Source organism: Polistes fuscatus, unplaced genomic scaffold (assembly GCF_010416935.1).
Source record: "Polistes fuscatus isolate 324 unplaced genomic scaffold, CU_Pfus_HIC Scaffold5, whole genome shotgun sequence".
NCBI lineage: Eukaryota > Metazoa > Arthropoda > Insecta > Hymenoptera > Vespidae > Polistes > Polistes fuscatus.
This window is the reverse complement of record NW_025113129.1, coordinates 5,267-19,826: the sequence shown is the minus strand read 5'-3', so window position 1 is coordinate 19,826 and position 14,560 is coordinate 5,267. Positions and strand designations below refer to the sequence as shown.

At 32.4% G+C, this 14,560-nt stretch overlaps 2 protein-coding genes across 2 annotated transcripts; both read left to right on the top strand.

The window, feature by feature from the left end:
- The first annotated feature begins 4,350 nt into the window (after positions 1 to 4,350).
- On the top strand, positions 4,351 to 5,157 carry LOC122521914. The gene is made up of 2 exons (XM_043642658.1): positions 4,351 to 4,503; positions 4,584 to 5,157. The coding sequence occupies exon 2, from the start codon at positions 4,600 to 4,602 to the stop codon at positions 5,155 to 5,157; it is 558 nt and encodes a 185-aa protein (XP_043498593.1). The 5' UTR covers positions 4,351 to 4,503; positions 4,584 to 4,599.
- A 5,725-nt stretch (positions 5,158 to 10,882) lies between these two features.
- On the top strand, positions 10,883 to 11,722 carry LOC122521913. The gene is made up of 2 exons (XM_043642657.1): positions 10,883 to 11,068; positions 11,149 to 11,722. The coding sequence occupies exon 2, from the start codon at positions 11,165 to 11,167 to the stop codon at positions 11,720 to 11,722; it is 558 nt and encodes a 185-aa protein (XP_043498592.1). The 5' UTR covers positions 10,883 to 11,068; positions 11,149 to 11,164.
- Positions 11,723 to 14,560: the final 2,838 nt, after the last annotated feature.

The following is a 14,560-nucleotide window of genomic DNA, read 5'->3' as shown; positions in this document are numbered from 1 at the left end:
GGGTTTAAACTTCATTCTTATTTTTGCTAATAGCAGGCTATGATCGCTTCCTACATTCGCGGAGTTTAATGTCCTAACATCTAGTATTTGGTTTGGTTGGACGTATCTGTTAGTAACAATGTAATCAATTGTAGACCTGAAGCCTCTGGTGTTGCTGTATGTAAATTTATATTGTTCCTTATGATTGTAAAATGTGTTATTAATCCTTAGCTCGTTAAATGTGCATAGTTGTGTCATTAGTTCTCCATTGTCATTTAACACGTTTTCGTTGAACCTTTGTTTTATTCCAGGTATTATTTCATTTCCGATGCGAGCATTGAAATCTCCAAGGATTATCATTTGTTGGTTACTTGGTAATGATCCGACTAAATTTTGTAGTTGGTCGTAGAAGGCTTCTCTTTCTTCTTTTGGTTTGTTATCTTCAGGTGCATATATTGACACTACATTTAGTTTTTGGCTTTCCGCCTCCATTTTTATTAACGAGATTCGTGAAGATATATATATGCATTCCTTTATGTTGTTTTGATACTTTTTTGATATTGCGATGGCTACCCCTTCTTTTGCCCTGGTTTGTTTTTCGACTCCACTATATCACCAGGTAGTCGTCATATTGTATTGCCCTTTGCCTTTCTTTTTTGTTTCTTGTAAGGCGCAAATATCAATATTGTTGTCTTTTAGTTCCTTCAGGGTCTCCTGGTCTTTGTTGTTTAATGATTTTATATCCCATGTAGCCAAGCGCAATATATGATTTTTCTTCCATTCTTTATTCCTTTTACTTGCATGGGTCGTCATCGTTAAATCCGTCCTTTTCCGAGGCATAATTTTGTCCTTTTGAGCAGATTTCCTTTTTTACGTTGGGTAGGGAGTTAGCCTTAACCAACAACATTCCTCCTTTTCCCGGGCTTAGGACCGGCAACATGATCGCTGATTTCAATGTTCCATCGATCATGCAGGCGGAGTTAACTAAAAACAACAACACGAAAACAAGCAAATTTTAAAATGTTTTAATATTGTCATTTTAAAGCTCTTTAAATGCTCTAAAATAGTATGCTAAACTTAAGTATTTAAAATTTATAGGTTTTCTAAAAAAAAAAATAAACAAGCTTTACACATAAACTTTAATTTCACAAAAACAAACTTATTTTAAAATGTTTTAAAATAGCCATTTTAAAGCTCTTTTATTGCTTAATAACATGATGTTAAGCAAAAGTATTTAAAATACATAGGGTGTCTAAAAAAAAAAGAAGTACTTTGTACACAAAAACTATAATAACTCGAAAACTAACAAATTCTAAAATGTTATAACATGGTCATTTTAAAGGTTTTTTAATGCGCTACAACCTGATTTAAAACCTAAATATTTAAAATATATAGAGTTTTTAAAAAAAGAAGGAATCTGTACACAAAAACTTCAATTACTCGTAAAACTAACAAATTTTAAAATGTTATAACATGGTCATTTTAAAGCTCTTTTAATGCACTGAAATCGTATGCTGAACATAAGTATTTAAAACTTATAGATTTTTTTTAAAAAAAAAGCAGTAGCTGTACACATAAATTATAATTTCTCAAAGACAAACTTATTTTAAAATGTTTTAAAATAGCTATTTTAAAGCTTTTTTGATGCCTAATAACATGATGTTAAGCAAAAGAATTTAAAATACATAGTGTGTCTAAAAAAAAAAAAGTACTTTGTACACAAAAACTATAATAACTCGAAAACTAACAAATTCTAAAATATTATAACATGGTCATTTTAAAGGTTTTTAATGCTTTAAATCCAGATTTAAAACTTAAGTATTTAAAATGTATAGTGTTTTAAAAAATAAATAAGGAATCAGTAAAAAAAAACAACAACTCGAAAACAAGCAAATTTTAAAATGTTTTAATATTGTCATTTTAAAGCTCTTTAAATGCTCTAAAATAGTATGCTAAACTTAAGTATTTAAAATTTATAGGTTTTCTAAAAAAAAAAAGAAACAAGCTTACACATAAACTTTAATTTCTCAAAACAAACTTATTTTAAAATGTTTTAAAATAGCCATTTTAAAGCTCTTTTATTGCTTAATAACATGATGTTAAGCAAAAGTATTTAAAATACATAGGGTGTCTAAAAAAAAAGAAGTACTTTGTACACAAAAACTATAATAACTCGAAAACTAACAAATTCTAAAATGTTATAACATGGTCATTTTAAAGGTTTTTTAATGCTTTACATCCAGATTTAAAACTTAAGTATTTAAAATGTATAGTGTTTTAAAAAATAAATAAGGAATCAGTAAACAAAAACAACAACTCGAAAACAAGCAAATTTTAAAATGTTTTAATATTGTCATTTTAAAGCTCTTTAAATGCTCTAAAATAGTATGCTAAACTTAAGTATTTAAAATTTATAGGTTTTCTAAAAAAAAAAGAAACAAGCTTTACACATAAACTTTAATTTCACAAAAACAAACTTATTTTAAAATGTTTTAAAATAGCCATTTTAAAGCTCTTTTATTGCTTAATAACATGATGTTAAGCAAAAGTATTTAAAATACATAGGGTGTCTAAAAAAAAAGAAGTACTTTGTACACAAAAACTATAATAACTCGAAAACTAACAAATTCTAAAATGTTATAACATGGTCATTTTAAAGGTTTTTTAATGCGCTACAACCTGATTTAAAACCTAAATATTTAAAATATATAGAGTTTTTAAAAAAAGAAGGAATCTGTACACAAAAACTTCAATTACTCATAAAACTAACAAATTTTAAAATGTTATAACATGGTCATTTTAAAGCTCTTTTAATGCACTGAAATCGTATGCTGAACATAAGTATTTAAAACTTATAGATTTTTTTTAAAAAAAAAAGCAGTAGCTGTACACATAAATTATAATTTCTCAAAGACAAACTTATTTTAAAATGTTTTAAAATAGCTATTTTAAAGCTTTTTTGATGCTTAATAACATGATGTTAAGCAAAAGAATTTAAAATACATAGTGTGTCTAAAAAAAAAAAGTACTTTGTACACAAAAACTATAATAACTCGAAAACTAACAAATTCTAAAATATTATAACATGGTCATTTTAAAGGTTTTTTAATGCTTTACATCCAGATTTAAAACTTAAGTATTTAAAATGTATAGTGTTTTAAAAAATAAATAAGGAATCAGTAACTAAAAACAACAACACGAAAACAAGCAAATTTTAAAATGTTTTAATATTGTCATTTTAAAGCTCTTTAAATGCTCTAAAATAGTATGCTAAACTTAAGTATTTAAAATTTATAGGTTTTCTAAAAAAAAAAGAAACAAGCTTTACACATAAACTTTAATTTCACAAAAACAAACTTATTTTAAAATGTTTTAAAATAGCTATTTTAAAGCTCTTTTATTGCTTAATAACATGATGTTAAGCAAAAGAATTTAAAATACATAGTGTGTCTAAAAAAAAAAAAGTACTTTGTACACAAAAACTATAATAACTCGAAAACTAACAAATTCTAAAATATTATAACATGGTCATTTTAAAGGTTTTTTAATGCTTTACATCCAGATTTAAAACTTAAGTATTTAAAATGTATAGTGTTTTAAAAAATAAATAAGGAATCAGTAACTAAAACAACAACACGAAAACAAGCAAATTTTAAAATGTTTTAATATTGTCATTTTAAAGCTCTTTAAATGCTCTAAAATATTATGCTAAACTTAAGTATTTAAAATTTATAGGTTTTCTAAAAAAAAAAGAAACTAGCTTTACACATAAACTTTAATTTCACAAAAACAAACTTATTTTAAAATGTTTTAAAATAGCCATTTTAAAACTCTTTTATTGCTTAACACTATTTTACCAGGACCGGTCAAATGACCGTTTTTAAATTTTCATTTGGAATTTCCTACATTCAACGTATGTGAATCGCCTTTAAACTTTACCACTTTTTCTCATATATGTATGATATATTTTTCAATATTCACTTATTTTTCTATTGTTTATTTTCCGAGAAAAATTTGTAGTCTGTCTTACCTACCACGACCAATCATTTGACCGGTAGTACGATTTATACATTTATGTAAGTGTTTCTCTCTAAGTCTCAATGCCAAAACTATAAAGTCGTTACAAACGAGAGGTAATGTAGTTATGACACATTTTATCCGATAAGTGCCTTCCAGAAAATGGTTTACGGCACTTCCAAGTGTTTACAGTTCTCACTCGACTTCGGGCTAGCGGTGTTTATTTGCTTGATTGATATCCGATACGGTCAAGATCCTCGAATGTTCTACGCCATCTCATCTACTATAACGTAAAATAAATAAACTTGTAACTGGAGGAAGTGTATAGACGTCTTCTCACGAATTTAAATCAGTATAGTCTTGCGACACGAACAGAGTGCATCGAACGTGAAAGTCACAAAGAGCATACTTGGCAGTCTTTTATTATTATTTTGTAATATTTTATATCGTATTACGTGTTATAAGTGCCATTTTCAAAATAGTGAACAAGACTAACAATACTTCGCAGTAAGTTTCACATTTTATCTTTTATTCTTTTTTTATCTATTTTGATTTACATTTTCATATTTTAGTTTTTATTTTTGTAGAATATTTGTCCCCAAAATGGCAAGACGTTTGAGGAGTGCGAATGTATTATTAGAGAGAATAAATGATATCGATGCAGAATGTTCTGAAGATGATCAGGAAATTCTGGATATGGAAAATAACAATACGGAAAATTATGATCCACTTGAAACAGATTCGAACACCGATGAGAACGAAGAGAATATTTCGAACGTACGTAGACGACGAAAGAGAAGGAGATTCTTAGTTAGTTCCGATAGTGAGAATGAGGAAGAAGTAAGCGAAATTGCGATGGACGGAACTGTTTGGCACGAAGTAAAAATAGGGTCTAATCCTGGAAGAGCACCTGGTCATAATATTTTTAGGGAAACATCAGGCCCGACTGGGTACAGTAAACGTAATATTATGAAAGGCGAAGTTAGGACGGCATTTTCTGTGATAATTGATAAGAATATAATCGAACTTATAAGAAAGTGCACAGAGGCAGAGGCATTTAGAGTGTTGGGATATAAATGGGAACTATCTACTGCAAAGTTATATGCATTTTTTGCAATTCTGTATGCACGCGGCGCATATGAGGCTAAGAACATAGAATAGCACTTCTATGGAATAAAAAGTGGGGCCCGCCTTTTTTCTCAAATACTATGAGTAGACATGACTTTACGGAGATTATGAGATTTATTCGATTTGACGACAGAAATCAACGAAACCACGGTTACAAACCGATAAATTTGCTATGATTTCCGAAGTTTGGTACAAGTTTATTGACAACACTCAGAATTGTTATAAACCAGGACCATATATACTATTGACGAACAATTGTTTCCAACGAAAGCAAGGTGTAGATTTACTCAATACATGCCCAATAAACCGGACAAATTTGGTATAAAATTCTGGTTAGCATCCGATGTGCGTAGCAAATATATAATAAACGGCTTTCCATATTTGGGAAAAGATGAAAGTAGAGAACCCTCAGTTCCTCTTGGAGAGTTTGTCACTATGAAATTAGCAAAACCGTATGTAGGATGTGGAAGAAATATAACCACGGACAACTTTTTTACAAGCCTACCTTTAGCAACAAAACTTTTAGTAAAAAAAACTACGATTGTTGGGACAATTAGAGCAAATAGAAAAGAGCTACCAAGACTGGCAAAACTGAAAAATGACGACATGGCACTTTTTTCAACCAAACTCTATCGCTCAAATAATTGTATGTTGACAGTTTACAAAGCCAAACCAAGAAGAAAGTTCTAATTCTCAGTTCAATGCACAACTCCGTACAAATTGAAAAAAATGACACCCGAAACCGGAGACAATTCAATTATATAATAGCACCAAGTTTGGCGTACATGTGACCGACCAAATGGCCAGAAATTATTCGGTAAATCTAAATCTCGGAGATGGCCTTTGCAAGTATTTTTTAATATCTTGGATTTAGCCGGGATAAATGCATGGGTGTTATATAAAGAAACTACGGGAGGAGAAATTACAAGACAGGAATTTCTATTTCAATTGGCAGAAGAACTTGCCATCGAATACCAACAAGAGCTCGGCAAAAAAAATCAACCAATACCCATCGCAAGTACAAGTACAGGTTCTCGTGAACGCAAAACATGTCAATAAAGAATATTGTAAAGATAATAAGACGAACAAAATCTGTCTAAAATGTAAAAAGTACGTATGCGGAAAATGTACAGTTGAGAAGCCCATTTGTAAAAAATGCGACGAAAACGAATAAAATGTAGATTATGTACTCTTGAATAAAAGAAAATATATTTTTATACTGGTAAGCTGGCCATTGGTCTGCATTCAATATTGAAAAATATAAGTTGTGAAAGACCGGTCATTTGACCAGCCGCGGTAGGAATAGGTATACGTGAAGTGTCGGTAGGAATAGTGTTAATAACATGATGTAAAGCAAAAGAATTTAAAATACATAGTGTGTTTAAAAAAAAAAAAGTACTTTGTACACAAAAACTCAAATAACTCTAAAACTAACAAATTCTAAAATATTATAACATGGTCATTTTAAAGGTTTTTTAATGCTTTACATCCAGATTTAAAACTTAAGTATTTAATATGTATAGTGTTTTAAAAAATAAATAATGAATCAGTAACTAAAAACTTCTTCTTCTTCTTCTTCTTTCTTTAGTTTAGGCAAATTGCCTGTTCCTTAACGACGTTTTTCTGCCTATTGCACTGTTAAATTGTCGCACCATCGTTTTCGTGGGCGTCCCGTGCTTCTGCGGCCTGCCGGTGACTTATCCCGTGCAATTCTGACAATTCTTCTGTTGTCCATTCTACTGATGTGCTCGTTCCATTCTTTTTCCTTTTTAGTATCCATTCGTTGATATTTTCCACTTTGCATGTTCTTCTTATATCTTCGCTTCTCTCTCGATCCAGCAGTGTTTTTCCAGCTATTCTGCGAAGCACTCTCATTTCGGTTGTCTCTAGTAACTGTTTCGTTTTCGCCGTGTCTGGTCGAGTTTCTGCGGTATATGACATAATAGGTCTTACCATTGCCTTGTAAATTCTTGCTTTGGTCTCTATGTCAATGTTTTTGTTTCGCCATATTGTGTCATTCAAACAACCCGCTATTCTGGATGCCTTCGTTGTCTGTTCTCTTACCTCTGCTTCGACATCACCATATCCTGAGATTTCTATTCCTAGGTATTTAAATCTCATTTCCTGCTGAATAACCTTCCCTTCAATTTCCAGTTTGCATCTTAACGGTGTCTTTGATGTTGTCATGCATTTTGTTTTCTGGGCCGATATTTTCATGTTGAATGATTTGGCTATGCAGTTAAATCGGTGTAGTAAACGTTGTAGATCATCCTCATTTTCGGCCACTAATACAGCGTCATCAGCATAGCATAGGATGGTTATTTCTTCGCTGCCCATTTTATATCCTTTTAGCAGTCTTACGTTTCTTATTATTTCGTCCATGATGATGTTAAAAAGCAGGGGACTTAGGGAATCCCCTTGTCGGATACCACGACCTGCATCAATCGGTTCAGTCAAGGCACCATTTATCCTTGCTTGGATCTTGTTGTTTCTATAGATGTTCTCTATGGTCTTAATAAGATTATTCGGAATTTGTCGGTTATAAAGGAGGTGAATAACATCCTTTAATTGCACCCGGTCAAATGCTTTTTCCAGATCAATGAAACACATATATGCTGGTCTGTTGTATTCAATTGATTTTTCTGTTATCTGTCTTATGATGAAAACCGCGTCTGTGCATGATCTACCTGATCTGAATCCCTGTTGTTCGTCTTCTAGATTCGTTAAGCTGTTAATTTTATTCGTTATGACTTTTGTTGTTAGTTTCAATGAAGTATTTAAAAGATTTATTCCCCTGTAATTTGTAGGTAGTTTTTTGTCTCCTTTTTTAAACATAACTATAGTTGTGCTGGTTCGCCATTCATCAGGTATTTTGTGTTGGCATAGTATTTTTTGGATTAGGAATGTTAACTGTTGTGTGAGACGTTGGCCACCATATTTTAGTAATTCGTTTGGGATGCCATCTTGCCCTGAGCTCTTCCTATTCTTTAGTTTTCGAATAGCTGTTTCTACATCACTGGACTCAATTTGTATGTCGTTTTTAGTTACTATTTCTGGCGTATTTAGTTCCACTTGAGGTTCTTCTGATTTATAGAGTTCTGTTAAGTAACTAATCCAGGTTTCTCTTGTGATCTGATTTGTTTCGATCATTTCGTTGACCTCCTTTCTTTGATTTCTAATAAATCGCCAGATTTGTTTTTGTAGTCCATAGAAGTCACTCTCCATTCTCTTCGAAAAAATCTCCCAATGATGTTGTTTTGTTTGCCTTACTAATGTCGCTGCTTGATTCCGGATTCGTCTATACATTTCGTATGATTCAGGTGTTCGTAATGTCCTATAGTTAAGGTATGCCATTTTCTTTTTTTTGCATATTTCCTTAATCTCTGGGCGGAACCAAGGAGTCTTGATCATTCTAGCCCGGTTTTTTACAGTTCGTGTTCCCAGGGCTTCGTATGCAGCTTCTAAAATGTTGGTTCTTAGTTTCTTCCAGGCTATGTTTATGTTATCTTCTTCTTTTATTGGGTCTTTTTCGATTTTTTCTTTCAACCTGTTCTCGTATAGTTGTTTGGTTGGTAAGTTCCATAGTGACTCGATGTTTATTTTCGATTCTTGAGTTGCTCGTGCAAGATTCCTTTGGGGTTTAAACTTCATTCTTATTTTTGCTAATAGCAGGCTATGATCGCTTCCTACATTCGCGGAGTTTAATGTCCTAAAATCTAGTATTTGGTTTGGTTGGACGTATCTGTTAGTAACAATGTAATCAATTGTAGACCTGAAGCCTCTGGTGTTGCTGTATGTAAATTTATATTGTTCCTTATGATTGTAAAATGTGTTATTAATCCTTAGCTCGTTAAATGTGCATAGTTGTGTCATTAGTTCTCCATTGTCATTTAACACGTTTTCGATGAACCTTGGTTTTATTCCAGGTATTATTTCATTTCCGATGCGAGCATTGAAATCTCCAAGGATTATCATTTGTTGGTTACTTGGTAATGATCCGACTAAATTTTGTAGTTGGTCGTAGAAGGCTTCTCTTTCTTCTTTTGGTTTGTTATCTTCAGGTGCATATATTGACACTACATTTAGTTTTTGGCTTTCCGCCTCCATTTTTATTAACGAGATTCGTGAAGATATATATGCATTCTTTATGTTGTTTTGATACTTTTTTGATATTGCGATGGCTACCCCTTCTTTTGCCCTGGTTTGTTTTTCGACTCCACTATATATCACCAGGTAGTCGTCATATTGTATTTGCCCTTTGCCTTTCTTTTTTGTTTCTTGTAAGGCGCAAATATCAATATTGTTGTCTTTTAGTTCCTTCAGGGTCTCCTGGTCTTTGTTGTTTAATGATTTTATATCCCATGTAGCCAAGCGCAATATATGATTTTTCTTCCATTCTTTATTCCTTTTACTTGCATGGGTCGTCATCGTTAAATCCGTCCTTTTCCGAGGCATAATTTTGTCCTTTTGAGCAGATTTCCTTTTTTACGTTGGGTAGGGAGTTAGCCTTAACCAACAACATTCCTCCTTTTCCCGGGCTTAGGACCGGCAACATGATCGCTGATTTCAATGTTCCATCGATCATGCAGGCGGAGTTAACTAAAAACAACAACACGAAAACAAGCAAATTTTAAAATGTTTTAATATTGTCATTTTAAAGCTCTTTAAATGCTCTAAAATAGTATGCTAAACTTAAGTATTTAAAATTTATAGGTTTTCTAAAAAAAAAAAAGAAACTAGCTTTACACATAAACTTTAATTTCACAAAAACAAACTTATTTTAAAATGTTTTAAAATAGCCATTTTAAAGCTCTTTTATTGCTTAATAACATGATGTTAAGCAAAAGTATTTAAAATACATAGGGTGTCTAAAAAAAAAAAAGTACTTTGTACACAAAAACTATAATAACTCGAAAACTAACAAATTCTAAAATATTATAACATGGTCATTTTAAAGGTTTTTTAATGCTTTACATCCAGATTTAAAACTTAAGTATTTAAAATGTATAGTGTTTTAAAAAATAAATAAGGAATCAGTAACTAAAAAAACAACACGAAAACAAGCAAATTTTAAAATGTTTTAATATTGTCATTTTAAAGCTCTTTAAATGCTCTAAAATATTATGCTAAACTTAAGTATTTAAAATTTATAGGTTTTCTAAAAAAAAAAGAAACAAGCTTTACACATAAACTTTAATTTCACAAAAACAAACTTATTTTAAAATGTTTTAAAATAGCCATTTTAAAACTCTTTTATTGCTTAACACTATTCCTACCAGGACCGGTCAAATGACCGTTTTTAAATTTTCATTTGGAATTTCCTACATTCAACGTATGTGAATCGCCTTTAAACTTTACCACTTTTTCTCATATATATGTATGATATATTTTTCAATATTCACTTATTTTTCTATTGTTTATTTTCCGAGAAAAATTTGTAGTCTGTCTTACCTACCACGACCAATCATTTGACCGGTAGTACGATTTATACATTTATGTAAGAGTTTCTCTCTAAGTCTCAATGCCAAAACTATAAAGTCGTTACAAACGAGAGGTAATGTAGTTATGACACATTTTATCCGATAAGTGCCTTCCAGAAAATGGTTTACGGCACTTCCAAGTGTTTACAGTTCTCACTCGACTTCGGGCTAGCGGTGTTTATTTGCTTGATTGATATCCGATACGGTCAAGATCCTCGAATGTTCTACGCCATCTCATCTACTATAACGTAAAATAAATAAACTTGTAACTGAGGAAGTGTATAGACGTCTTCTCACGAATTCAAATCAGTATAGTCTTGCGACACGAACAGAGTGCATCGAACGTGAAAGTCACAAAGAGCATACTTGGCAGTCTTTTATTATTATTTTGTAATATTTTATATCGTATTACGTGTTATAAGTGCCATTTTCAAAATAGTGAACAAGACTAACAATACTTCGCAGTAAGTTTCACATTTTATCTTTTATTCTTTTTTTATCTATTTTGATTTACATTTTCATATTTTAGTTTTTATTTTTGTAGAATATTTGTCCCCAAAATGGCAAGACGTTTGAGGAGTGCGAATGTATTATTAGAGAGAATAAATGATATCGATGCAGAATGTTCTGAAGATGATCAGGAAATTCTGGATATGGAAAATAACAATACGGAAAATTATGATCCACTTGAAACAGATTCGAACACCGATGAGAACGAAGAGAATATTTCGAACGTACGTAGACGACGAAAGAGAAGGAGATTCTTAGTTAGTTCCGATAGTGAGAATGAGGAAGAAGTAAGCGAAATTGCGATGGACGGAACTGTTTGGCACGAAGTAAAAATAGGGTCTAATCCTGGAAGAGCACCTGGTCATAATATTTTTAGGGAAACATCAGGCCCGACTGGGTACAGTAAACGTAATATTATGAAAGGCGAAGTTAGGACGGCATTTTCTGTGATAATTGATAAGAATATAATCGAACTTATAAGAAAGTGCACAGAGGCAGAGGCATTTAGAGTGTTGGGATATAAATGGGAACTATCTACTGCAAAGTTATATGCATTTTTTGCAATTCTGTATGCACGCGGCGCATATGAGGCTAAGAACATAGAATAGCACTTCTATGGAATAAAAAGTGGGGCCCGCCTTTTTTCTCAAATACTATGAGTAGACATGACTTTACGGAGATTATGAGATTTATTCGATTTGACGACAGAAATCAACGAAACCACGGTTACAAACCGATAAATTTGCTATGATTTCGAAGTTTGGTACAAGTTTATTGACAACACTCAGAATTGTTATAAACCAGGACCATATATACTATTGACGAACAATTGTTTCCAACGAAAGCAAGGTGTAGATTTACTCAATACATGCCCAATAAACCGGACAAATTTGGTATAAAATTCTGGTTAGCATCCGATGTGCGTAGCAAATATATAATAAACGGCTTTCCATATTTGGGAAAAGATGAAAGTAGAGAACCCTCAGTTCCTCTTGGAGAGTTTGTCACTATGAAATTAGCAAAACCGTATGTAGGATGTGGAAGAAATATAACCACGGACAACTTTTTTACAAGCCTACCTTTAGCAACAAAATTTTAGTAAAAAAAACTACGATTGTTGGGACAATTAGAGCAAATAGAAAAGAGCTACCAAGACTGGCAAAACTGAAAAATGACGACATGGCACTTTTTTCAACCAAACTCTATCGCTCAAATAATTGTATGTTGACAGTTTACAAAGCCAAACCAAGAGAGAAAGTTCTAATTCTCAGTTCAATGCACAACTCCGTACAAATTGAAAAAAATGACACCCGAAAACCGGAGACAATTCAATTATATAATAGCACCAAGTTTGGCGTACATGTGACCGACCAAATGGCCAGAAATTATTCGGTAAATCTAAATCTCGGAGATGGCCTTTGCAAGTATTTTTTAATATCTTGGATTTAGCCGGGATAAATGCATGGGTGTTATATAAAGAAACTACGGGAGGAGAAATTACAAGACAGGAATTTCTATTTCAATTGGCAGAAGAACTTGCCATCGAATACCAACAAGAGCTCGGCAAAAAAAATCAACCAATACCCATCGCAAGTACAAGTACAGGTTCTCGTGAACGCAAAACATGTCAAATAAGTATTGTAAAGATAATAAGACGAACAAAATCTGTCTAAAATGTAAAAAGTACGTATGCGGAAAATGTACAGTTGAGAAGCCCATTTGTAAAAAATGCGACGAAAACGAATAAAATGTAGATTATGTACTCTTGAATAAAAGAAAATATATTTTTATACTGGTAAGCTGGCCATTGGTCTGCATTCAATATTGAAAAATATAAGTTGTGAAAGACCGGTCATTTGACCAGCCGCGGTAGGAATAGGTATACGTGAAGTGTCGGTAGGAATAGTGTTAATAACATGATGTAAAGCAAAAGAATTTAAAATACATAGTGTGTTTAAAAAAAAAAAAGTACTTTGTACACAAAAACTCAAATAACTCTAAAACTAACAAATTCTAAAATATTATAACATGGTCATTTTAAAGGTTTTTTAATGCTTTACATCCAGATTTAAAACTTAAGTATTTAATATGTATAGTGTTTTAAAAAATAAATAATGAATCAGTAACTAAAAACTTCTTCTTCTTCTTCTTCTTTCTTTAGTTTAGGCAAATTGCCTGTTCCTTAACGACGTTTTTCTGCCTATTGCACTGTTAAATTGTCGCACCATCGTTTTCGTGGGCGTCCCGTGCTTCTGCGGCCTGCCGGTGACTTATCCCGTGCAATTCTGACAATTCTTCTGTTGTCCATTCTACTGATGTGCTCGTTCCATTCTTTTTTCCTTTTTAGTATCCATTCGTTGATATTTTCCACTTTGCATGTTCTTCTTATATCTTCGCTTCTCTCTCGATCCAGCAGTGTTTTTCCAGCTATTCTGCGAAGCACTCTCATTTCGGTTGTCTCTAGTAACTGTTTCGTTTTCGCCGTGTCTGGTCGAGTTTCTGCGGTATATGACATAATAGGTCTTACCATTGCCTTGTAAATTCTTGCTTTGGTCTCTATGTCAATGTTTTTGTTTCGCCATATTGTGTCATTCAAACAACCCGCTATTCTGGATGCCTTCGTTGTCTGTTCTCTTACCTCTGCTTCGACATCACCATATCCTGAGATTTCTATTCCTAGGTATTTAAATCTCATTTCCTGCTGAATAACCTTCCCTTCAATTTCCAGTTTGCATCTTAACGGTGTCTTTGATGTTGTCATGCATTTTGTTTTCTGGGCCGATATTTTCATGTTGAATGATTTGGCTATGCAGTTAAATCGGTGTAGTAAACGTTGTAGATCATCCTCATTTTCGGCCACTAATACAGCGTCATCAGCATAGCATAGGATGGTTATTTCTTCGCTGCCCATTTTATATCCTTTTAGCAGTCTTACGTTTCTTATTATTTCGTCCATGATGATGTTAAAAAGCAGGGGACTTAGGGAATCCCCTTGTCGGATACCACGACCTGCATCAATCGGTTCAGTCAAGGCACCATTTATCCTTGCTTGGATCTTGTTGTTTCTATAGATGTTCTCTATGGTCTTAATAAGATTATTCGGAATTTGTCGGTTATAAAGGAGGTGAATAACATCCTTTAATTGCACCCGGTCAAATGCTTTTTCCAGATCAATGAAACACATATATGCTGGTCTGTTGTATTCAATTGATTTTTCTGTTATCTGTCTTATGATGAAAACCGCGTCTGTGCATGATCTACCTGATCTGAATCCCTGTTGTTCGTCTTCTAGATTCGTTAAGCTGTTAATTTTATTCGTTATGACTTTTGTTGTTAGTTTCAATGAAGTATTTAAAAGATTTATTCCCCTGTAATTTGTAGGTAGTTTTTTGTCTCCTTTTTTAAACATAACTATAGTTGTGCTGGTTCGCCATTCATCAGGTATT

Coding starts and splice junctions, on each gene's coding strand:
- LOC122521913 (XM_043642657.1), top strand. CDS start 11,165: ATGGCAAGACGTTTGAGGAGTGCGAATGTATTATTAGAGAGAATAAAT.
- LOC122521914 (XM_043642658.1), top strand. CDS start 4,600: ATGGCAAGACGTTTGAGGAGTGCGAATGTATTATTAGAGAGAATAAAT.